General features: G+C 50.5%; 1 protein-coding gene across 11 annotated transcripts in view; it reads left to right on the top strand.

The window, feature by feature from the left end:
* The first annotated feature begins 405 nt into the window (after positions 1-405).
* Positions 406-24,717, top strand: part of ACSS2 (acyl-CoA synthetase short chain family member 2) — a 28,589-nt gene continuing 4,277 nt past the window's right edge. For 4 of the 11 annotated variants that reach the window (XM_015881366.3, XM_015881360.3, XM_015881364.3 and 1 more), the window contains exons 1-14: positions 406-582; positions 680-875; positions 14,560-14,651; positions 14,907-15,010; positions 15,281-15,353; positions 16,158-16,233; positions 17,767-17,878; positions 18,255-18,314; positions 19,399-19,437; positions 22,021-22,158; positions 22,382-22,552; positions 23,435-23,568; positions 24,080-24,212; positions 24,587-24,643. In XM_015881366.3, the coding sequence (XP_015736852.1) occupies positions 459-582; positions 680-875; positions 14,560-14,651; positions 14,907-15,010; positions 15,281-15,353; positions 16,158-16,233; positions 17,767-17,878; positions 18,255-18,314; positions 19,399-19,437; positions 22,021-22,158; positions 22,382-22,552; positions 23,435-23,568; positions 24,080-24,212; positions 24,587-24,643 (1,509 nt within the window). In that variant the 5' untranslated portion in view covers positions 406-458. The remainder of the gene's footprint in view (positions 583-679; positions 876-14,559; positions 14,652-14,906; positions 15,011-15,280; positions 15,354-16,157; positions 16,234-17,766; positions 17,879-18,254; positions 18,315-19,398; positions 19,438-22,020; positions 22,159-22,381; positions 22,553-23,434; positions 23,569-24,079; positions 24,213-24,586; positions 24,644-24,717) is intronic. The other 7 variants (XM_085519537.1, XM_085519539.1, XM_015881362.2 and 4 more) reach the window with 3 other exon arrangements.

Genomic DNA, 24,717 nt, shown 5'->3' with positions numbered 1-24,717 from the left:
TGAGCTTGGGGAGGGGAGAGGGACATGGGGACACCGCTGATGGGGCAGGTGTTGCCGATAGGGCAGCTATGGGGGTACACTGCTGGTGTGTGGGGACAGCAGTGGTGTGGGGACAGCACCGATGGGGGCACAGCCGACACCACACACCGCCAATGGGGCCGCACAGCCGGCGGGGGAACATGGCTGACAGCGGGACGCAGCCGCTGAGGGCACAGGGCCGACAGGGCGACATGGCCGACGGGAGACACCCGCGGGGTCGGCCGCACACAGCGGGACACGCGCAGCTGGGCCGGGCCCTCCTCCCGTTCTCCCCTCGGCTGCTCCGGGCCGACCGGCACCAACGGCCCCGGGGGCGGCGGGCGGAGCCGCTCGGGCGCTGCCGTCCCCGCCCCCCGGCTCCGCGCCGCTTTGAAGCGGGCTGAGCGCTGCGATCCCGCTCAGAGCCGCCGCTGCCCGCCATGGTGCAGCCCGAGGAGCAGGCCCGGCTGTACCGGCCGCGGCCCGAGCTGCTGCCGGCGGCTCACGTCACCTCGTTGCCGGATTACAGGCGGCTGTACCGGCGCTCCGTGGAGGAGCCGCAGGGTGAGGGTCGCTTCTCTCTCCGTCCCTGTGGTGTCGGAGCGGTTTCCGTTTCTCGGCCCTTCGCGTTGTTAAGCTGTGCCCGTTGCTTTTTTTGTAGAGTTTTGGGGTGACATCGCCAAGGAGTTCTACTGGAAGCAGCAGCACTCGGGGCCGTTTCTCAGGTACAACTTCGATGTGACCAAGGGGGAGATCTTCGTCGAGTGGATGAAAGGGGCGAAGACCAACATCTGTTACAACCTCCTGGATAGGAACGTCGGTGAGAAGAAACTCGGCGACAAAGTGGCTTTTTACTGGTAAAGTCCTTTTGTTGTTACATAGAACGTAACGTCAAGGTGTATGTGTGGTGTTGGTTGCAGCTGGGGTGAATTAAAGCATGATAGCAGCGAAGAGCTCAGCTTTATACCTGATACAGCAAGTGTTTGCTTTCCATGGCATTACAGGCTGTGCTGAAGTGCTGTGATGCCCACAGCCCCTACATGGCTGTCCCCACTTGCAGGTGTGCATGGGGCCATGCCCCTAACAGGGTAGGGAGCTGTGGGTGATGTGGGCTCAGGAGGGGCTGAGATGCAAATTGAGCTTGTTTCCTTGTTCCGTGGGGTTGGCAGGCTTTGCTCCTGGGATGGAAAGGTTGTAAAAACAGTCCTGAGCTTTATGTGTTGGTGCTTTGTGCTGGGGTGTTTATAATGCAGTGGTGCTGTTCTAAAGGCTGCCTTATCAAGTTCAGCCTTTGGGAAGAAAAAATGAAGTGTGTTTTATTCCCTTTATCCCCTTTTTTTTTGGTCTTTATTTCCAGAGTAGTCAATATTTGGAGAAGCCAAATATCACCCACCTCACAATCAGTGTTTGCACTGCATCTGTGTTCCCATGGCTGCAGTGTGGAACCAAAGTAGAGCAGTTAGGATGCAGTGTCTTGTTTGTGTGTGGCTCAGGAGCCCTCCTGTCACTGTGATAAAAACACCAGGTGCTCCAACTACAAAGAGCTGTCCTGAGTGTCAGTAGTTTTGTGCAGCCAAACTGTGTGTGGCTGTCATAGGGCTGTTTTGTAACAACCACGCTACGGGAAGAAGCGTGTTCCTATGGTATGGATACAGCTGCAGATGGGGAGCTTGGCTCATGTAGGTATTTCTATCCATATGGCTGCTGCTTCAGCAGAAGAAAATGGCACTTGCTGCCTAGAGATAATAGCGTTGGTGATACTGTATCTTACACAGGCGAAATGGTGGGAAGTATTTACTTCCCCACTAGTCAAACACATTCTCTAGCTCGCTCAGATGTGAAATGACTTCAGCTTCTGAACGAAGCTCGCCCTGCTGAAGGTGTGTCAGCAAACAGAGCCATTTGGCAGGATCCTGAGCTGCCAGCTGTTCTGGGGGCAGCGGGCACAGCCTTTCATGTGGCACTCAGTTGGCAGCATGCAGCTCTCATTTGGTCTTAGCGAGGGTTTTTCTTGTTATTCTCCCAGCCTTTGTGGGGTATTTGTGACGCTGAGCAACACTCATGGTGCAAATGATGGGTGTCATATGGGCTATCTTCCACCTTAACGTGCTTTTATCCCCACAGTGATTTTGGGTTAATTTCTCCCAGCTTGGGTCTGATGTGAGACTGATTCTGTGGCTGGTGCTGTTTGGGGCTGTCAGCTGTGAAAGGTAACGGTGTAAGAGGCATGGTCAGCATGACATGTGCAGTGCTGACCTGTGAACTCATGGCACTGGGGCCTTGAGAAGCTGGGCTAAGGGTTGTTACTTGTAAAATCACTCTTCCGGGAAGCACACATGCCTCTCAGGGCACATGCTTATCTTCAGTAACAAAATATACTTGCAGTCATCTTGTCCTCTCCCATTTTGCCTTTAACACTGTTACTGAACAAGCCCAGCTTCCTAGAAACGCTTGAGATTTGTCATAGTGGGTGAGCGGTCAAGAGGGGAATGAGAGCCTCCAAAAGCCTAAGAGAATTTAGGGAGAATTTAGAGTGTTGAAATACCACGGCCAAGTTCTGCCTGTAGCCTGAGATGGTGCTGAGGTTAACACTGCTTGGCTGTATGAGAGTTTTAGATGTCATGGCTTCACTTCCAGAGGGGAGGAAATAGGAAAAAGGGAAGAAATGAATCCAAGCGCTTCTGGGTGTCTCTAGGAAGAAATGTGTCCTGGTGAAAGCAAGAGCAGTTCTCTATGGCTGTGTGAAGCTTGGGGAGAGCTGGCACTTCCAGCAGATGGGCTGTGCTGCTGCTCTGAAGACTCGTGTACTGCTGCCAGAACAGGACAGCGTGGGTCCCACTCTGAGGCTATGAAGCAAAGTTGCAATGGGCCAGCAACCTTCAGAGCTGGATGTGCTCTTCCAGCACCAAGAGTGGTGTGTGGGATTGCTCCATGCTATACGACTTGCTCACAGGTGACACTGCTGGGGTGTCACCCTGTTGGTGCAGTTGGAGCTGTAGTTCAAGTGACCCTCCTGGGTTGGTGGGAAGCACTTGCTGTTTCTCCGTTGCCTGTTTCTGTATGATATCTCGTGCTGCTTGTGAACGTTAGAAGTATTTCTGCCCCTGTTGCTTTTGATTCCTCTTTCTCTGTTTGGTATTGCTGATGTGGCCTAAGAAGGAACAGAAGAAGCAGGAAATGCCTGATAAAGTGCTGTTTTGAAAAGGGAAATCTTTTGTAGCTGTATGGAAAGCAGAGGGCTGTTCACTTGGTGGGTGCAGCTCAGGTAGATTCCTGCCCTGGCAACCGTAGGAGTTATGTTCACTGTGTGGGCAAACTCTCATCTCTGTTGAAATGCCTGTTAATCATCTAGTGGGAGCGTCTGCCTGGTGAGGCAGTGGAGGTAAAAATTTAACCAGATGGGGTTTGAAAAAGGGAAGCACGTTGTCTGTAACTGATGTGGGGTGAAGCACTGGTGGTATCTGATGGAAATGGGGCGGAAGTTGGAGCTTGGCACGCACTGCTTGTAGTTTCCCCATTGGTTGTGGGTTTAGCAGTGGGGCTGCAGCTTCTGCCACCTTTGGAAGGATAGATCTGTTCTTTTTCTTTCTGCTTTCTTGTGTTTGCATATAAAGGGACACATGCAGAAAAGAAAAGAGAAGAGGTGGTGATGGCTGCCAGAGCTCAACTGCAGCTTTGCTTTAATGGAAGACTAAATGCGGATCTTTCCTCTTCTGGAACTAGAACAAGGTGTTCATCTAAATGTGATAAAGGATTTAGGGGGCCAGCAGGTATAAGAATTTCTTCTAATTCATCTTTCAGTAACAAACATAAAGAGAATGGCTGTGGTCAGTAAAATTGATTGGAAAGCAAAGCAGTACTTACTCACTGCTTGGTCTCCAGAATCCAAATCAGAATGAATTTTGTGCTTTCTTTTAATTCCTTTGGGTATCTTCACAGGTATCAGTGTGTTCTATCAGTGTCATGTGTGGGTGCTGTAAATGAGGATGTTGGCTGTTAAACAGCTCTGAATCTCTTTGTGTTAATTAGAGCCAGCTTCCATCCGATGTGCTCTGCTCTGTTACTCCCACCAGCTTTAGGACACTCAAACCCTGTGCCAAGTGGACTCTGTTTCTTTGGTAACTTCCTGGATGATTTGCCACTTTCAATGCTGTTCTGACAGTGAAAACTCATTCTTGAATTGTGCAGCTTGTTTAAAGGAGGAAAAAATAATTAACCTGGAAAGGCTGTGTTTCCCAATGTCCATCTCAACTCTTTCAGGGATAGGTAACAGCAGGACAAGAGGAAATGGTTTTAAGTTGAAGGAGGGAGGATTTAGGTTGGATACCAAGGGAAGCTCTTTACTATGAGAGTGGTGAGGTGCTGGAACAGCTGCCCAGAGAGGCTCCGTGCATGGAGGTGTTCAGGGCCAGCTTGGATGGGGCTCTGGGCAGCCTGGGCTGGTATTAAATAGGGAAGTTGATGGCGCTGCTTGTGGCGGGGGGGGTTGGAGCTTCGTGATCCTTGAGGTCCCTTCCAACCCAGGCCATTCTGTGGTCTCCAGCCAGAGAGAAGCTGGAGTACAGGTGCAACCAAACTGCTGCCCCCCCTCCATGCCCCCAGCTGCAGGGGAACCAGAGGAAGTCCTACAGCAGCAAGAAGTGCTATGGAAAAATTACTATGTGTTTGATGTATGCTTGTTGTACCATCCAGGTGTAGGGCTCTGCCTCTACTCACTGGGGAAGGGGTGACCCTACTGGTCTCTGCCGACCAGGGGATTGCAGAGCTTTCTATAGTAGCTGCCCCTGAATGCTTGAGAGCAGTGCTTTTCCTTCAGATGGTGATGACTCTGCAGGGCCCTTCCCAACGCTGCTGCTTGGCTGCGGGGGAGCATCAGCAGAAACCTGGCCTTAAAACAAGGAGTGTTACAACACATTGCTGTTGTAACTTGAACACTTCTGGAGAAGTGTTTTTTCTCTCATCTCATTGGGGTTTCTTCTGTCCCACATGCAGGTACAGTCACCTCCTGGTGTGGTTAATGGTGTAGTGGAAGTGCAAGCAGCTGCTGTGCTTGAGTGCTTGTTTCTGGAGGCTGTGTGTGTTTGTGCTGAGATCTGGCTCCTGCCAGCTTTCTTCTGTCATACCTCAAGGTTGTTTCGTCCTGAGCATTTCTGTTAATAGCTTGTGCTCTGTGTTGTGTCCTCCATCCTCATTTCTAGTGAAATCTCTGAGACGGCTTCCAGCTGAAGGACTGTGCCAGGGGGCTGAAGTAAATGGGTGAGAGCAGTGAAATGCCTTCTTCAGGCTATGGCTGTCCTGTGCTCTTCCAGTCAAAGGAGCGATGTGCGAGTTGTGCTCTCCTGGATGTGAGTTGGTGTTAAAAGCATCGTGTTATTCAGCAGACACACACACACAGACACAAACACAGTGCTGTCCTTCTCAGGGCTGATTCCATGGAGTATCCTGAGCTGAAAGGGACACTCAAGATTCATTGAGTCCAACTCCTGCCTCCCCATACATACATAAATCCACACCACGGCCTTTTCTGTCTTGGGATAGCTGGCAGGGTAGGACAAAGCAGAGGGCTGGCATGTGTCCTTAGCAGCAGTTGTTGGTTCTGCTGTGAGCTCCCTGGCAGTGTAGGAGCATGGCACTGGTGTGATTGCTCTGTGCTAAGGGGTTGGACAAGGAAGCTGTCTTGTTTGGGAGCACAAGGCAGCAGTGAGGCAGTGGAGCAGCTTGTTTTTGGTTAATCAGAGCTGTTTGTTCTCAGCCTTTTGCTTTGCACCCCTTGGTATCTGCTACTGACAGGTATACGATATCCGCCTGTATAAATACAAAGGAGCGTCCAGGAAGTATTTGACCAGTTAAACAAGTTAGATGTCACTAAATGCCTGGGATTAAATGCTGTGCCCCTCAGAGTGCTGCAGGAAGCTGCGTGTGAAATAGCAGAGCTGCTGACCAGGTCGTGGAGCAGCTCACAGGGCCTGTATGCAGGGCTGGGAGGCTGCTTGGATGGCTTTGGAGAGGGCTCTAAACTGTGAGGTGTGCTGGCAAGCAGCCTGGTGGTGATGTGAACCATCCCCAGTGGTGCAGTGGGTGCTGGAGGTGGGAGTAGGGTCACTGTGTGAATGGAATAGTGGCAGGGTTGATGGGGTTATGTAAAATGAAGGCCAGCTGGAGCTTGGTACCATAGCATGTGGGTAAAGCCTTTCTCAGCCAGTCTTCATGAGGCTTTGTAAAAAACGTTAATCAAGAAACTAATTTGCCCATGAATGGAACAGCTTGTCCTGCTGCTGCTCTTGGAGACCAGGTTCTGGGCCTTGGTTCTGACTTGATGCAGCATTTTGGTTTAGTCTGGCAGGCTCTTGACTGAGCTGCTATGAACATCCTATTGCTTGGTGTGCTGTACTTCAATATACACAAGACATGGGGCAGCTTCTATATTATCTAGTTTGATTTAATATTTTACTTGCTTTTCTCATGCTGCTCACTGGACTGACAGAGGGTCCGGCTCTGATTCAGCACAGAGGAGTCACTCATCTTTCTTGAGTTGCTTCTTATACCACTATCCTAACACTGGCTTACACCTCTTCAGAGCCACCTCTGTGTGCCTATGGGTGTGTGCTTGCACAATACCCACCTGGGGAAGTACAGGGAGGGTGGTGTGCACAGTTCATCTGGGATTTTTCTGTTGCCAGTGCAACTTGTGTCTTGCAATTGTGGCAGATATTGGGTACCTTGTGCCTGGTGGGTTTCTGTGCCAGAGCTGTAGGGCTGTGCTATTGATTTACAAGTGCTTTGACAAAACCCCTTGGCTCTCAGCAGCACCAGGAGCTGCCTTCCTCCACACAATGCTGTGCTGGAGCCCCTCTGGCTGGAGCAGCCTTCTGGGTCTGCTTGTGTTTCTGCACACCGCTGGTTGATATATGGAGTGGTACAAAGTCATGAGCTTTAGCAAGTTCACAGCTGGCTGTGTTAGCAGGTGTCTGCTCACTGTTTAGGGGAATCCCTCAAGGAAATGGACGACCTTCCTGCTTCTTGTTTTATTCTTTGCATCCACATACCTGAGAGTTGAGTGCATTCTGCATTACCACCGAGCATCTTCCAAGGGCTGTTCTGACACCGAACAAGAGGGCAGTCCAGCAGATGACATCTGGCCATCACCTTGTGGAGAATCAAGGCATGAAGTTGAAAGACCACCTGATTAATGGCATAACTTCCTACTATGGGCTCAGTGGATGTTTTTTTGAGCCTCCATTGAAATCAACTTGCCTGGCGTTCAGTTTCCAGGCCTTGGCAATTTGGCAGCACATGCAGGGATGCAACACTTTCCAAAGCAGAGCACTTCCCATCTGCAAGCAGCTCCTGAGTGGAGCTCATGTCATGGCCTGACTGCAGATTGTCTAAACAAGGGCTCAGCATGTGGTGCTGGAAATAAGCTCCCCTCCTGTTGGGCTGGTAAAAATAGTCCATGTTCCTGACAGTATTCCTTATGGTCAACATCTAAAATGTTTCTTCTCCTGTCAGTTATCTTCCTCTCCTGCAGCATCCAGAGGATTTGGCTCACAGGGTTGGCAGTGATGGCTGAGGTCACCCAGCTGAAGGAGCCCTGTTGCAACACCACAATCCTTAAGGCATGTTGTTTAAAACAAGCTAAATGGAGCGAGTTCTAAATAAAATAGGTAATAAGATATCGTTTTCTTTCTTGTTGGCTGCTCCCATGTTGTAAAATACCTGCAACATACCGATAGTTAATGTATATCACCTCTACCTGATGGATACCCAGAATCAAACAAGCAGAAAGAACAAAGCTGCAAGAAGAGCAGGATTCTCCTTCCTGCTGAACGTCTTCCATCCATGCAGGAGGGAATATTATTTCTTCAGATGCATCTGGTACTTGTTCAGATTCAGAAAGGCTGTGGGTAGTAGGAGGAGCTGTGAGTGTCTTTAATGAGAAGGAAGGACAAAGGTTGGTTGGGGTTTTTGCTATGGGACACCATGCAGTTGTCTTTAGTGTTTTCATTCTAGTCTGTGTTCCCATATGGCTATTTTCACAGGCAATGAGAAGCCTGATTCCCTGCCTGTAAAGCAGGTGGTGGCTCAGTGTCTCTGGAGAGATAACCATCATATAGCAGTGCTGTGAAGGACAGGCACTGGTAGGCACTTAGCAGGGAGAGGCTGACTGCAGCTCAGCAGACCCTGCTTTGGCACAGTGCACCAAGTGCTGCCCTTGTTTGGGTTTCTTGCAGCAGCAGGAATCTGCTCACTCCAGGTACGTGGTCAGCTTCTGGTTGAAATGACTTAGTTCACACTGACAGGTTTGACAGTGGAGCCTTGTTAGATTTTCTCTGTGTAGAGGGCAGTGGAGTGGAAAATGAGTCTCCAAGTTAGCTGCGTGGACTTAGAATTAGAAGGTGATGCTGATAAATGGATATGTTTTTCCTTTCCCCTGGACTGCAGCTGCCAGGTTTGCCCTGCAGTCTTCTCATACAGTGCTGCCAAATGTTTCTGGGAGGTGCGGGGTGGGAAAACCCTGCACCAGCCCCTCCCTGGCTGCGCTGCCCTTATACAACTTCTTCTTTCTTGATCCTGCCATGATGCAATAGGATTTGAGTGTGACCGCAGGGAATGTGGAGGCTGAGCTTTCTGGCAACCCCCTATAAAAACCTTCAGCCTTCCCAGAACTCTGCTGGGTATTTCCTGCTGTGTGTTACTGAGGTGGGTGATCTGTCCCACTGTTATGAAGTGTTTGATTGGAGGCTTTCTGCAATCCTATATGGTGTGTGGAATGGAATCCTGCTGGATTGTGCTTGTGCTTTTGGGAAGTCAGTTTAGGAGTATTCCCATATTGAACAATCCATGTGCAAGCGAATACATGTGGTGGTGGTGGTGGGGTTTTTTTGTGTGTTTTTTTTTCTTTTTAAAGTGAAACTGTTCTTGCACAACTGAGCTCTTCAGGCTTCAATCTCAACCTACTCTGCTTTTTCAAGGACAGATTTGAAGGCTCCCAGTACTCAAGCACCGTTCCTGTGTCAGACGGATGAGCGAGGCGAGCTGCAGCGTGACACATGGCCATTTTTAGGCTGGGTGGCTGTTACCAAGCCACCAGGCTGTCCCAGCCTCTCCTTCAGACTGCAGGTTTCCTGGCTCTGAATGCAGTGAGGCCAAATGGCAGCGTGGAGGCTTACGATGACAGCTCTGCATGCGGCAGGCGCGTGTTGGCACGGCTCTGGACCACTGGGGGCTTTGCTGCCCACGTGGCACACATGTGAACCCGCTCCCCAGATGGTTGTGGCTCGGCCCAGCCACACCGTGCCTGGCATTTTGGCTGCTCTAATTCTGGAGCCTGAGAGATGGGAAGCCAGGGACTGTCTGGCTGCCCCCTATGACCTTGCACGTGAGGAGGAGCTTGTGTGGAAAGAGCTCTGCCTTCTGAGCTCTGAGACGTGCTGCTGGCTGGGGAGCTGGAGGGCTGCTGTCTCCATCCTGTGCTGCTCCTGCACCAGCTTGGTTCCTTGCTCAGGACAGTTCTGACTGCTGTGGTTTGGATGGCACTGGAGTAACCTTCTCACAGTCCCTGTGCCTGCCCTGCTGGAAGCTTTTCCATGCTGCTGCTGGATTCCACCTGGAGCCAAGTCATGCCCCAGATCCCTGCTGTCCCTGGGGGGCTGACAGCTGGTGTCCCCAGGGCTGATGAGCACCCCTGTCTGTTAATTGGGCACTGCTGTTATTTGGGTGTGGTGTGGGCACAGGAGTTTAGAGGAGAAACAAAAGTTCTCAGCAGTAATGTTGACAGGGGTTGGGTAGGCTTTGGCTTTGTGCCCTGGTTGTTGTGGTTTGTGTGATTTGTATTATTTTTAAAGCTTTATCTTACCTCTCTAATTAGAGCTGACACACTGTGGGTCTGCGGGTGGTCTGACAGATCTTGACAGCTTCTAACACTTCACTTGCTCAGCTTCACTTCATCACTTTCCTGTGCACCAGCTACTCTTACTGGCGTTACAACCCTTGTAGACCGCAGTTATCATTGGTAATTACCTTGCAAATCATAATTCCCACTGATGCAACCTGTGCTTCCTGCTGCTCCGTGCCATTGCTCAGTCAGCATAGTACAAGGAGGCTCTATTCCCTATTATTCAAACAGGTTATTCAAATAATTATTAGTCAGTTCCAAGGAAAGAGAGAAATGGGAGAGTGCTGCTGGTTTATTGGTGGTTCAGCTTCACTTGGGGCTGTTTGGATGCTCTGGGAAGCATGTGTTCCTTGGAACTGTAGCAGGTTAAGAAGCTCCCATTCTTTCCTGCTGCCTGTTACGCTGCAGCTGAGATCTAGCAGCTGAAATGGGCTCAGTGTGCTTGGATGGACAGTCATGCTCCATTGGTTATGTGATGTGTTGGCTGGAGCAGGCTGAGGAATAACAAGCCTGGTAGTCAGTTCTGATGCTTGATGGAGCGCAAAACTGTTTAACCTGCTGCAGTGCAGCTGCCCAGGCGTGGATCTGCCACAGCTTTGCTCCCACGTGGCTGCTCCTGAGCCTTGGCTGCTCCACAGGGTCACTGCTTGAGTTAATGTGCCTCAAGAAACGCTTACCTGCTCCTACAAACCGTTTTTCTTACTGCACAGCACAACGCTAAATCTTTTGCTAACCTGTGTGATCGCTCTTACAGGGAGGCTTCGCCTTGATTTAGCAGCTCTGCATCTCCAAGGTCAGGCTCCTGGCTGTGCAGGCAGCCAGCCTGCAATCCTCCCATTAGCGTGGCTCTGCTGCAGAGGTGATAACCATTCAGGATTCCCATCTGTGTTGTGCAGAGCCTGGCACTGGTGTCCTGCGTGCTGCTGTGCAGCTGGTGACTGCTGTCCTTGTGTGGTCCCAGGTGAATGGCTGCAGGCAGCTGGGAGGCTCTCACCCATGCAGGAAACTTGCCTTTCTCATCAGAGCATTCTGGAAGGTGCGCATCTGTGTGTTTACCTTAAAGATCTTGCATTTAATGAAGTCAGTGGGAGGCTCAGCAGAGCCAAAAAATACTTTTCTCCAGCTGAGTATGCACACAATGTGGAGTATGTAAAAACACAGGCTTCTCAAGTGCTGAAAAAATGCAAATGCATCCCTGCTGTGGTCCAGATGATGATGTAACATTTTGGATCGCAAGCTGTCAAATGCAGGGTCTAATTCCAGGCTCAAACTGTGTTTTGCCACATATTTCATCCATTCTGGGAGGCCTGAGGAGCCGAAAATTGCTTTCTGTTTCAGAGGAAGTCTTGCTGTTAGCTCAGTCGCACACCTCCCATTGCAGCAGAGCCACTGCTGTTGGTTCTCATCAGCAGCGCTTAAAGAAGATGCAGTCAGGGCTGTGGAGCTGAGCGCCTTGCTGTCATGCTGTTTGAGTTGTATTTATTTATTTGTCAGTTGAATTTGGACAAGTGAGCTCCCTATGAGAGGCTCAGGGCTGATAGCTCTGGCTTTTATCTGCTGGGCACCAGAGGGAAGATGCTGCTCAAAAAGCTTTGCTTCCAGGAATTCAAACTCATTTCTGACACGCGGTACTTTACTTTGTAGCTTGCAAGTGGGCATTCCTCTAAATGCTCCATCTGAAATGTGTAATTGTGTTCAGTTTTGTGCCAGAGAAAAGCATGGAGCAGCCTGAGTGCTGTTGCAGCCCAAGTGTAGCTGTGGGCACTACAAACTGTTTTCAGACAAAAGGAAGCTAGGAACAATTGCTTGCTCTTGAGAGTGTGCTCAGAGGCCTTTGCAGGAGATGCAAGTGGGCATCTTCTATAGAGATGTGGCCAGCGCTCCATTAAGGTGCAGATCTTAAGATCTGATCTCATCATTCTGAAGCCTGAGGCACCCCTGCTGATGTTAGCTGTGAGGATGGAGCCAAGGAAAGGGCTGCAGTGCTCCTGCTCCTATTTGGAGGTGTTATAATTGTATTGCAAGGAGATGGTTAGGGTTTTACCCTATGAGGTGGCTGAACTCCCACACACAGCTCTCTTGTTCTCCCTCCTCAAATGAGGAAAGGGAGAAAATACTGAACTGGACTTAAGGGGTGAGATGAGGACAGGAATGTCCATTCCATGGATGCTCTCCTTCCTGAATGGTTCCTGTGTATGCCTCCCACAGGCTGAAGCTCTCCATCCCCTGCTCCAACATGGACCCTGCTATGGGGCTCATCCTTCAGAAGTGATGCTGGTCCAGCAGGTGGCAGCTCCCACAGGCCTCTTGCTCCCTGCAGCTCTTCTCCATGGGCTGCAGCTCTGGATGGGCCCTGCTACTTCAGGGCCTTGAGGGCTGTACCTCCTTCAGTCCACATCCACTGCTGTACCATAGGTCCTATGTGGCTGAACAGGGAGATCTGCTCTGTATGGTGCCTGCGGGCTGCAGAGGCGCAGCCTGATCTATCACAAGCCTTGTCTAGGCTGCAGGGAAATTCTGCTCTGTGGCTGGAGTACCTCCTTTTCTCCCTGCTCACTCAGGCTACCCTGCAGCCCTCCACCTCCCAGCCCCTACCACATAAACCCAATGCAATTATTGAAGCACAAAGCTGGGTTTGCAGCACTCCTGTGTGTCTGGCCCCAAGCTGTTTTGCACAGCACGCTGCTCAGTGTTGCTGTACCTCCATAGCTTAGATGCCTTAGTAGCAATCATTGCATAGTAAAGGCTGGCAGCAGTGTAACAGAAGCAGCTTCTCTTGCTTTGAGTCAGATCGGTTACAGCTGCTCAGTCCAACCCTGAAATCAGTTCTTGAATCTTTGACCTTCAAGTAATAAAATCTAAAAGGAAACCCTGTGATTTCCTGCTTTCTCTTTACAAGCTGTGAGCCCTGTTGTAAGGAACCCATGTAACGGTTTTGTGTTGTGTAGTTCCAAGTGATGCTCTTGGTTACGAGCCAGGGCTGAGCTGCCTGCACTGAGTGCTGCTTCTTGTTCCCATTGATTTTCACTTTGCATCTACATGGGGTCAAACTTGGTTCAGGATCATACCAGGAATCCTCTGTCTAAAACCCTGGGTCAGAAGATAGGCCGTGCAGCAGTGTAGGTATCAATGGGCCTGATTGCTGGAGCACTGTGGAATCCACAAGTATGAATGAGTATCCAGAGTGAGGGGTCAAGTTTATAAACAACAGATCCAGGAGTGGTTTTCAAAACAGGTGACCCAGATGAAGCCACCAGTCCTGAGAGCCCCATCCTGCTTGCAGCAGAAGTTGCAGAGCTTGTACATGCGCCACTGTGCTGTTTCTACCCAGAGCACATCTGCCATCAGAGCGCATGGCTCCCTGGCACTGTCATGCTGATGCAAAACAGCCCTTGTTGGGGAGTTACGTGGGAAATGGGTGTATTTCTTTAACACATTTCAGTGTCGCAGCAGCCCTCCCTCTGCTCGTGTTAATGGGGGAAGAGGAAGCAGCAGTTTCAGCTAGAATGCAGCACTGGACTTTGTGTGCTCTGGGCTGTTTGAGATGTTCAAGGTGTGAGGTTTGTGCTCCCAAGTTAGAGGGAGCCTGGCGTGGCCATGGGGCAGGATCCTGTGCACAGAGGTGCATCCTGGCAGCTCCCCAGCTGGTGTTGGCTTTCATGTGCCTCCACATACCTCAGGGGACACTTTTCAAGGGGAACAAGCAGCTGAGAGCGATAGCTATTCTTCTGGGAGTCACTGATGGTGCTGTGCTGTCTGCCTTGGGGAGAGACGTGGGGAGGTGTCTCCTCCTTTTCTAGGCATAGGGGGACCACAGCTCTGCCACCTGGGAGCTCATTTCAGGTTTCCTTTGTTAGTCTCCTGCCTCACTGTGCAGTGGCTGAAGCGTCCTTTAAATCAGCAGGTTTTTATTTTGGTAACAGACTGTCTCCTTGAGGAACGTGACATTTCTGTTCCATCTCTGGGTGCAGCTCTTGGCTCTTCTTCACACTGCTGTGTCTAATGCCAAGGTCCCACTGAACTGGCACCTTTGTAGCAGGAGCCAAGAGCTTGTTTGTGGAGAATCACAGAGAGAATAATGCATAATTTAACACATTTAATGAAGTGTAACACTAATAACATGTATGATAATGCATAATAATGCAGTAACTTAAATATACCTGCGTGCATTTGTTATGTGTGACCTTGCAAAATAAGACAGCCTTTGGCATTAATCCCAGGCTATCAGAAGGTAGGTATGTAAGGGCAGGGTGTTCCTACAGGACAGTGCTGGCCTGTGTCTCAACCAGACGTGTCTGCAGGCATGTGAGCAAGGGTGTCATACCATAAATCTCAGCTTCCTTTCAAGTGTGGCCATCCTTACTGTTGGGTCTGTCAGCCCCTTCTTCCTCTGTCTCCTGTCTGAAGGTACCATGCATTTCCACTGCATGCATTCAATTGCTTGTAGATGTAGTGATCTGAATGGAATGGGGACCTAAATCATCCTACTGATGGAGAACTTCAGTCTGGGTTTGGATTCAGTTACTCTGTGCTCTGTGCTCAGGCGAACAAGTGAGAACATCAGTGTTGTCCATGGGGAGATTACTTCTGAATGTACACAGTTCCCTTATAGTGCTTGCACAGTAATAAAGATCTTGTTTTTCCAGGGAAGGGAATGAACCAGGGGATTCTATGAAGATCACATATGGCGAGTTGCTGCGCAAAGTCTGTCAGTTTGCCAATGTCCTCCGTAACCACGGTAGGTGGCTGAAGCAAGGGGAGTGTTACATACTGGGAAATCTTTTGCATACTAGACCAGCTTTTGGAGATGGGATGAGCTTTTTTGCATGCTTGGTAATCTATTAAATGCAAAATGCTTCATTTCTCTGGCTGCTTCCACAGCTGTGGAGGAGGGTGTATGCAGGTTTACTCTGCAGCGTGTTCTTACACAGTTGTTTTGGGCTCTGTGGAAGCTGGAAGGAACAACCATGATGTTTTTGTTTTCCTTCCATAGGTGTGAAGAAAGGTGACCGGATTTCCATCTACCTGCCCATGATCCTGGAGCTGGTCATAGCCATGCTTGCCTGTGCCAGGATTGGAGCCATCCACTCTGTTGTGGTAAGAGCAAGCCCTGTGCATCACTGTTTGGGAGCAGCTCTTGGTTTGCGGGGAGTGAGGGAGAAGAACTGGAAGAGCTGAAAGGATGGGTGCTGACCATAAGATGGATGGAAACTAAATGTGGTGCATCCTAGCCCTGTCCTTCACCATGGAATGAGCTCCTCTAGCTCTTTCCATCAATGCATGTTGTTATCATTTATCATGGGATAACAGTGTGGCTGTGGCCATTCCTTTTGTGTTGCTTACTAACTTGGTTGTATGGTCTGCCAGTTTGCAGGTTTCTCCGCAGACTCTCTTTGTGAGCGGATCCTTGACTGCGGTTGCTCCCTCCTCATTACAGCAGGTAAAACGTGCTTCAGTGTCCCTGACTCCGAGCTGTTTCTCTTGGCTGTCTGAAAGATCTGTATTTTAAAAGCCAGATGTGCTTGGAATTGGAAGAGGAAGGGGCAGTGCTTCAGCTGAGCTGCTGCAAGGCGGATGTGCTGCTTGTAGCTGTGCTTGAGGACTGCTTTCCTCTTTGAATGTACTGTGAAGCATCTAAGCAGCCCGCCCACTTTGTCCTGTAAAGCATGATGTCACCAGCTGCTAATAGCATGTTTCCCAACACTTCTCATCCATGTTCCTCTTCAGAACGTGCCAGATGCTCGCAAGATGTATTGTTCACAGGCCAGCCCAAATTTGAGGGATTCCCTCTCTTCCCTATTTCAAGCAAATTCCTGTCACAGCCGTCAGCTTTGCAAAGCAAGGGATCAAGAAAGTGTCAGTGTTTGCATGTAAACCCAATGCATTTTCCAAAGCTATATTTTCTGAGTTAGTGCTGTTACTGTTAATAGGTCCATGGCATGGAAGGGACCCATTATTGTGTGTTCTGGCCAAGTTGGATTATTCCCCACAGAATATTCCTAAGAGACTTTTCAGGTCAAATCTGAACCTCTCCCAGGGAAGGAATTTCACCATTTCCCTTGGCATCTGTTTCTCTAGGCTAAAAGGGCGTATTAGGAAACCTTTCCCATCAGCTGCTTGACTGCTTTCCCTCCTTCTGGTGCACAAGTTCTACTCTGACCTCCTAAAGCTGCCTGTTGTTTCTAGCTGTCCCAGGCTGACTTGGCTGCAGAGCCCCTCTCACACCGTCCTTACTGTTTTGCAGATGCCTTTTATCGAGGGGACAAGCTGGTCAACCTGAAACAAATTGCAGATGAAGCCCTCCAGAAGAGCAAAGACAAGTAAATTCAGATTCTTTTGTGAAAGGGCATTTGTTGGAATCTACTCCTAAGAAATGGGAATGTAAATTTTCATGGTGAAAATAGCCGTGAGCAATGGTGGATCTCCCAGTGCTGTGGCAGGGAATAACACACCTTTGTGCAGTCTGACACCGTACTGTGGTGCATATTAAGATGGAGCTTAAACCTTGCCCAAAAGCCACTTGCTCAACAGTAATGAGATAAATATTTCAGCTGTGGGAGATGGCTGTGTTGTAGGAAGCAGCACTTTAATTGGCAGGTAGCAGTCTATGCACAGGATTAATACCTGACTCCATTTCTTTGAATGCCTTCACTGTAATACTGGTGAAGCATGAAGAGGGGCAGATATTACCGTCACATTTTAAAGAAAGGGAAATAAATGTGATGAAATGACTTTACTAGACTTACAGACACAGTCACTGTCATGCTGGAGACCACACCCAGATCCTTACACTTCCATGCCAAAGTCTCCTCTTCCCATTGCTCTGGCTTCTGCACTGACAAGGCAGATGCACGTCATAATAATAGATGACTTCACTTGGGGAGAAAAACACACAGATGCTGGTCATGACTTCTTTGTAACCTTTTGTTTAGTAGGCAAAGTATTCCTTGTGTAGTAAGTAAGAATAAAGGCAACATATTTGTAGAAGAGAGTTGCTAACACTCACTGTGATTTTGCATTCAACTTGTTAGATCAAACATGCAAATCTAGGGCAGATAGAATGTTCAAAATTGAAACTGCTTAGAAGTGTTTTCAGGTCTTTTGTTTGTCGAAGCAGTTACATGGTAGGACAGAATTAGTACTTAAAGCTGATGGAGTTAACTGATGATGTGTTGGTGCCCTGACAGGTCAGAGACAGGATGCTCTGCTAGTCCCCACGAAGGAACAAAGCCCTGCTCTTTTTCCTGATGTACGATCTGGCTTTGGAAGTTCTTCCCTTTTCTGGAGTGCACAGCTCCATGGAAGCAGCTGCCTAGTATCTTGTGGGTGCTGTGGGAGGTCCTGTGCAGATTCACAGACAGGCAAATTAGGGATTTGCAAGGCAGCGAATTGTGAGAGGTGCTTGTGGAATCCTTCCTTCTTCTTTAGGAATGGTACACGTATGGTTTACCTAATAATACCCCATTAAGTTCTGCACAGACCTTTCCTTTTCTCCAAACTCCACTCCTGTGCTGTGGCATTGTTCGTGTCCCACAGCAGTTCATTTTATGTCTGGGGTTTGCATGGCTGCAACTGCAGTGCAGATGGAAGGGAGGTGATGAGGGGTGAGATGTGCAGCAGGGCCTCCCTGTGCAGCTGTGTCCGGACTGCTCTCCTGTTCCCTGGCTCCCAGGAGTGTCAGGCAGCAGGACAGCTCTTCCCAGTGAGCTGCCTGTGAGGGCGTGCAGGCAGCATACACTCTGGCTAAAGAAAAGCAGCTCAGGTTCTCAGCTCTGCCTTCAGCACAGCCCATATAACACAAAGGGCAGGCATAGCCTGAGCAGCCCCATCTGACAGCTCCTTCCTCCTTGCAGGGGCTTCCCTTTGAAGAAGTGCATTGTGGTGAAGCACCTTGGACGGGAGGAGTCAGCGGACGGGGCATGCAGCCAGTCTCCTCCTCTCAAAAGGCTGTGCCAGGATGTGCAGGTATGCTCTCAGGAGGCTGGGAATTGAGGGAGGGTATTTTTTATTATTCTTTTTCCCCCCAGCAAATTCAGTGTGAAACCACTGCTGTGCTTCTCTCATTGCTTCTGTTTTCTGACTCCTGTTCCTGCTTTCTCCCCTGCTTGCTGTTGCTGCTTTGTGAGTGATACAAAGAAGGGTTCTTTTGTCTTTCCCAGATCCCCTCCTGCTGCTTCCTTTAACACCATCACTAGCTGCCAACCCACAGGGCTCCTGATTGCACAGCAGGGTACAGCTTCCACAGGCTGGAAGCTCTCAGGATAAGGACAAGATATTTGCTTCTCTCTGACCACTGAAGGGTTCTTCCTTTCCAATCATATATGTCTCCCATTTTGTGCAGGGAGCAATGTCTTTCCTGTGCTATAGCTGTAGCAGTGGAAACAGAAGAGAGAAACAGAAGGTATGTTCTTGTGCCTGGCTTCAGGCCCCAACATAACAATCACAGAAACACTGGGAATAGTGCAGTCCCTGCATATCTGGCACAAGAACTGCATCAGCTGCTGGGGCTGTCCCTTGTAAATGAAACCAGTTGGGAGGATGTGGGCCAGAAACAATGGGGTAAGATGGGGTGGAAGCAGGAGAAGGTGTCAGGGAGTCATGGCTTCCTACTAAGCTCCTGAGGCTGTGCACAATCCTGCTGCACAGTGCAGCCAAGTGCTGCCTTTGCCTTGATGGAAGCTTCTGTCACCACCCAACACTAACAGCACACTCTGTATCTTCTGTCCCTAAATGTCGGCCAGTTAATTCACATCAGTGCATGGAGCCATCCCCAGGTGCTGGGGTACGGCCTGGGCAGGTAGCTGCTTGCCCAGCAAAGGGTTGTGTTTTGGGGTTGTGTTTGACAGAGTCTTGGGCTCTGCTTTCAGGAGGATGGTTGGTGCACGTCTCTGGCAGTAGATTGTGTCTTTGAGTTACCTTTGTTTGTTCAGCTGTGTTGATGATACTGGGATGCTGTGCAGCGTTTGCCAGCCTGGCCATGTTACATTGAGCTCATTTGCCTGTCTCTTACGTGCCGTGGGGAGCTGCAAGGAGTGTGAAAAGTGGAGTTGGGCAGCATTTCTGTGCTGCGTTTCCTGGATGAGATGCTATGGTGAAGCCTATCCCTATTCTGACTGCTGGGGATGTGAGGTTATTGAACAGCCATCCAGGCAGAGATGGAGTGGGGCTGCCTTTTACCCTTTGGTTCTTGTTTGGACACATTATTAGGGGTCACTTTCCCCTTTGAGTGCATTTTTATTGCTCTGTTGGCTTTTGTTGGGCGGTCAGTGCACTGTGTCCTGCTCTGTGCTGTTGTACTCAACTGGCTGAGGCCCCTAGAGAAGGCAAACTGGGCCACGGTTGTGCTCAGAGAGCACCTCCTGGCCTGGGCTCCGGATCAGAACAGTCTCCAGCCTGCCAGATCAGCATGCAACTCTTTGCCTGCAAAGCCTTATGTGGATCCTCCTCTTCTCAACTTTCACACCCTCTTTGTGGATTTTTAACAGGAAAAAAAGTCTGAGAGCTCACAGAGACTCCATCCCAAGGTATTTACGTGCAGTGCTGTCTTTCTCTTCTTGGCACTTCCCTCTTGTTCCCCCCTTCATCCCTTTCTAACCACACTGAATCTGCACGGCCACGCGTGTCCTGCTAACTGCGTGACCAGCAGCTGCATGTTAGCAATAGGTGCCACCCTCTGCTTGGCTGCAGACACTGAGTGTGCAGCCCTTTGCCCAGATGCACAAGGGCAGCAAGTGTGGCTTGGGATCCTGCAGTGGCTGTGATACAATCAGAGTGTGAGGAGGTGTGTGTGTGTGCTGGGACTGCCTGGCTGCCTTCTGCTTCCTCTTCACAAAGGGGATGTCCAGCCCTTTCTGTTCTGGTGGAAACAGACTGGCTTCTGTGAAAACACCTGGATGCATGTGAGTATGTTTGCAAGGTGAAACTCAGAACCAGTAGGACTTGCTGCCAGCATCAGGATGACGTTTCACCTCTACAGGCAGTTCTCACAATGTGCTTCCCATCATCACGGGCCGGCAGGAACCACGGGCAGCTCCCCAGGCACAGTGGTGTGCAGGGCCAGGAAGCCTGCAGCCCCACAGCCCAGCCCAGCTCCAGGGCTTTGCTTGCCTGACCAAGGAGCTGCAGTTACAGGGTTTGTGTGAATTGAACACAGGCCACCCAGCACATGTCCTCTGCTAGAGCACTAGGAGAGCTGGGGTTTGCACACTTGAATGGGCTCTTATTAGTCAGCATCACTGTGTGACTTTTTGAGATTCAGATGTTCTCTGGTACCTTGGCATCAGCTGCCCCATGGCCTTGCTGCCTACCCAGGTGGGATGTCCGGTGATGGGCAGGTGCGTGCGTGCTAGCTCCCATCCTAGCTATATCAAGCTCTCAGATGTCCCTGGATCAGGGTGTTCAGCTCTCAGAGACTGCAGGCACCTCTATCACTGCTGTGCCTCATAGCTCCAGGTCTCTTTCCTTTCTAACCCGGTAGAGAAACTGTGTAGGACAGAGGCAGGATGCCCTGTTGTGTGCACTGGTCTGGGTGCTGCCAAGCAGGCCTGGCCTTGGGGGCTGTGTGCCATGCACAGGTCTGAGCTGCTCCATGAGACAGAGGAAGTTTGGTGCTAAAATTTAGTGATCCGTGGAGGAGAGATGCCAGAAGGCAACAGATAGGCTGGTACAAGCTGAGTATGGATGTGTCCCATGTGGTGCCTTGCTGAGAGCTTGCTGATGTACCACACTTATGGAAATTCCCTGCTAAGTAAATCCAGGTGCCGTGGGGTTCTGTGAGAGCTTTCAAAATGGGCTCAGCTGTGCAGTGCTGTCAGTGAAGGGGCAGAGGGGCTGGTGTTCCTGCACCACGTACCGGAGCGGTGGAATCCCAGCGCCTCCAAATGGTCTATGCACATCTCAGGGCTGCAGTGCATCACTGCCACCCCGTGGCTACTCTGCACAGGGGTGCTCCAGCTGAGGGAATTCTGGGGTACATCTGCTTCCTTTGGGCTGCTCTGTATAGCCTGCAGCCGTGAGCTGTTGGGATCCAGTGCATGGAGCAGGTTCCCTGTGTTGGTGAGTGCCAGGAGCAGGCAGCTGCTGTGTCTGCTCAGCCACAGAGTTCCAGCAGAACCACAAGATCCCTGTGCTGATCTTTCCATCCTGCTTTGCTGAAGTGACATCTCACTGTTTGAGTCTCTACCTCTTGGACCAAAGGCACTTTCCATTTCTGTTTGCTAACAAGAAATTCTTGTACGAGTGACTGCTAGAATGGGGTGACATCCTGAGGACACTGTACAAGCTACGCTACACAGTGGGCCCTTGTTCTTTCAGCTGATGTGCCCCTGGTGAACCCTCCACGTGCTGCAAGACTGGGGATCAGTGTGCCTGGCTTTGTGGAGATGGGGGCAGTGGAGGTCTGCTCTCAGTCTGAGGAGCTCAGCTGTCCCCAGGCTCCTCCAAGGAGTGGAGAGAAGGTTGGGTGGAACTGGGTCTTGCACTGAGATGTCCATTCCAGAGATGGTGCCAGCCAGCACAGCTCTCAGAGTGACCTCAGCCCCCATGACAGCCTAACTTATGGGTGCTGGTAGCCCTGTCATAGCCTTGGCACCCTTCATGGGCAGTCAGTGCTGGGTGGTTCAGCACCGGAGGAGCCACTTCTCATCAAGATAGTTGTCTTAAAATCTGGGTATAACAGATTTTCGGGTCTGCAGAGACAAGAAGACTGATGTGTTCCTTTGGTCTTGTGACTCCCATGACAACAAGATCCTGCAAGGTGGCTGGGACTGGAGGATGTGTGGCTGTGACAAGGCTCCTGGCTTGTTTCTTTGCAGCTCAGTGGCAGCCCGTAGAGCCAGGAGGGATCCTGTTTTCTATGAAAGTGTAGAGCAGCCACAGCTGCTCCTGAGGGGGGTTTTGTTGGTTTGGAAAATCTACTTCAGATCTTGCAGGAACTTCTTGACTGGGAAGTTGCAGCTCTGATGCATAATTTGCAGTTCTGGGCAGAAGCTGTGCCATGAATTCCTGCCTGGATAGGCCAAAAGGGGTGACAAGGTTGGGGCTGCAACCACTTGTCCCCTCTCTGTGCCTTTGTGGGGGGCTTGTTCCTAGTCTTGTGCTTTTCTCAGATCCCCTGGGATCCACACGTGGATGTGTGGTGGCAAGATCTAATGAACGGTGCCAGCACGGAGTGTGAGCCTGAGTGGTGCGACTCAGAGGATGAACTCTTCATCCTCTACACAAGTGGCTCAACTGGGAAACCCAAGGTACGTGTCCTATATAGCTTGCTGCCCTGTGGGGATGGGCTGAGCCACAGCAACCCCCCAATGATGGGGTGAGGGAGGTCCTGCCGCCTTGGTGGAGGGGCTGTGTTTGTCATTGTGCTCAGCTGCTGTGTAATGTCAGTGAAACAGTGATGCTCTGCTTGGCTTGGGAGCTGAGGGCCTTGGTGGGAACATGACCTGATGGTTCTGTGCCTTCTCTTTTCAGGGTGTGCTGCATACGGTGGGTGGATACATGCTTTATGCTGCCACTACATTTAAGTATGTCTTCGATTACCAGCCTGAGGACATCTACTGGTGCACAGCTGACATTGGATGGATAACAGGCCATTCCTACATCACATATGGACCCTTGGCAAATGGGGCAACTAGCATATTAGTAAGTGCTGGATGGCCATTGGGTGCCTGTCCTCTAAGAAGTTATGCATGGTGGTGTTTGCTCTGCGAGGAGAATGTTAAGATTTGCTTTTCTCCCTTGTATGAAGCCCTTTGTACCATCCATGCTATGCTGTAGCATGCTGTGGTCTGTGAGGAAGGATGGTATTCCCCAAAGAGGACATGGGTTACTCCTTAGTGGCAGAGAGGATGGTTAGGCTGTATGTATGACTTCCAGGTAATTTGTTTCTCAGATGCTCACATTTCTTTCTCTTAGAAGTGCCAGCCTTGTGTAAACAGCCATCAGGACAACTACAAGCTAATGTGAAAGCTGGATTGGGAGCCAGGGAGTAAAGCTGTTGCTGCTGGCACTAATTTGACAACCTGCATTTAATTCCTGTTTCTCCCTTGTCAGTATATGGCTGTAACTTGTATACACATCAGGAACCAAAGGCTTGGGTCCAAGATTCCCATGTGGAAGAGCAAACAGGAAAATATGTCATGCTGGGAGAATCCTTTTTAGGGTTCTTAGTGCTGTTGGCTGTGGGTCTGTCACTGTGTTTGGACCGATCACCCTACGCCACATGGACAGTCATTTGGGTTGGTGGGACTGCATCACTGTGATAGCCACCCAAGTGTCCTCCCTGCTAGGATGTTTTAGGGGACATTTGCTAGGACAGTTGAGGTGAGAGGGTGCAAAATCCGTCCTGAGGAAGAAGTAAGAAGGGTCCTGAACTGGTTTCACTGCGTGGTGCCCCTGGCATGCCTCTAAGAACACACAGGGGTACAGCTGCTCTCAGCTTCTCTTGCTTGAGGAAGGGCTGCAGGTCGTTGTGGGGAGATGGCAGTGAGGAACAGCTGCATCACTGCCCTGTCTCCCACTCAGTTTGAAGGTATCCCCACCTACCCGGACGCTGAGCGAATGTGGAGTATCATTGACAAGTACAAGGTGACCAAGTTCTACACGGCACCCACAGCCATCCGGCTGCTGATGAAGAGTGGGGAGGAGCCCGTCAAAAAGTGAGTTAGTCCCCAGGAACACCGGGGTCCCTGGCACCAGCACAGCTTCCTCTCTGAGCAGCAGTATTTCACCATATTGTCTGAACAAAACTGGATCTTTGGCCTTCAACACAGCAATTTGCACCCCTTCACTATCTCCATTGTGGCACCCCAGAGCAGGTCCTTAATTTCACTGTGAGCTGCAGCTAAGCTTTGAGACTGCAGGTTCTCCCCTGCTACCCCACCCAGAGCTCACAGAAGTGTGTTGGGCAGAGGGCTTCTCTGTGCTGCAGCTTGGCCCAAAGAAGGGAAGGAGCAGAGCCAAGTGGGAGCTCAAGCAGGAGGCAACAAAACCACAGGGCTTTCCCTTCTTCCTTCCCCCATGGCAGAGAGCTGAGAAGGGACTGAATCATTGAAACACCAAATATATTTGAGAGGCCTGGGGATTCCTGCAGGCTCTGCAGTACCACAGGCTCACAGCTGCTTTTCTTTGCGGCCTGCTGAGCCCCCGTGAGCCCCCTCCTTTCTGCAGGCACAGCCGGAAGTCTCTGAAGGTGCTGGGGACCGTTGGGGAGCCCATCAACCCTGAAGCCTGGTTGTGGTTCTACCGTGTGGTGGGAGAGGAGAGGTGTCCCATCGTGGACACGTTCTGGCAGACAGAGACGGTGAGTCCTCACCTGGGTGTCTCTGGGACTTCTCCCAGCAGAATGTGCTCCCAGCAGGCAGTGTGGGTGTCTGTGCAGGTTTCCCCTAATGTTTCTTTGGTTCTACAGGGACTAGTTGTTCTCCTTGTCTAGGAGCTTTTCCCAGCATCTCATGTAGCTTGCAAGTGTTGTTTCCCCTTCTCTTCCATGGCCTCAAACAGGCTACATGGGGAGACCTTCTCAGAAGGGTTCCTGACAAGGTCTGCTGCTCTGAACGCTGCGCTCACTCTTTATCATCTCCAGCAGCTACAAAGCTTTGTACCCAAACAGACTCTCTTTCCTCTTCCCCACAGGCTGGCATCATCTAACCTCATTCCTTTTGCCTCTCTTCTCAGGGTGGCCACATGCTTACGCCTCTCCCTGCTGCCACCCCCATGAAACCAGGCTCTGCTGTGAGTATCGCTGTTGCCCTGACAGACAGGGCTCCCCACCCCTCTAGTTTGCAAAGTTTGAATGCCTGGGCTCA

The sequence above is a fragment of the Coturnix japonica genome, chromosome 19 (genome assembly GCF_054131305.1).
Source record: "Coturnix japonica strain WE chromosome 19, WE-NBRP24, whole genome shotgun sequence".
NCBI classification, from domain to species: domain Eukaryota; kingdom Metazoa; phylum Chordata; class Aves; order Galliformes; family Phasianidae; genus Coturnix; species Coturnix japonica.
Note: the sequence above shows the minus strand (reverse complement) of the source record. Positions and strands in the feature narration are given on the sequence as shown.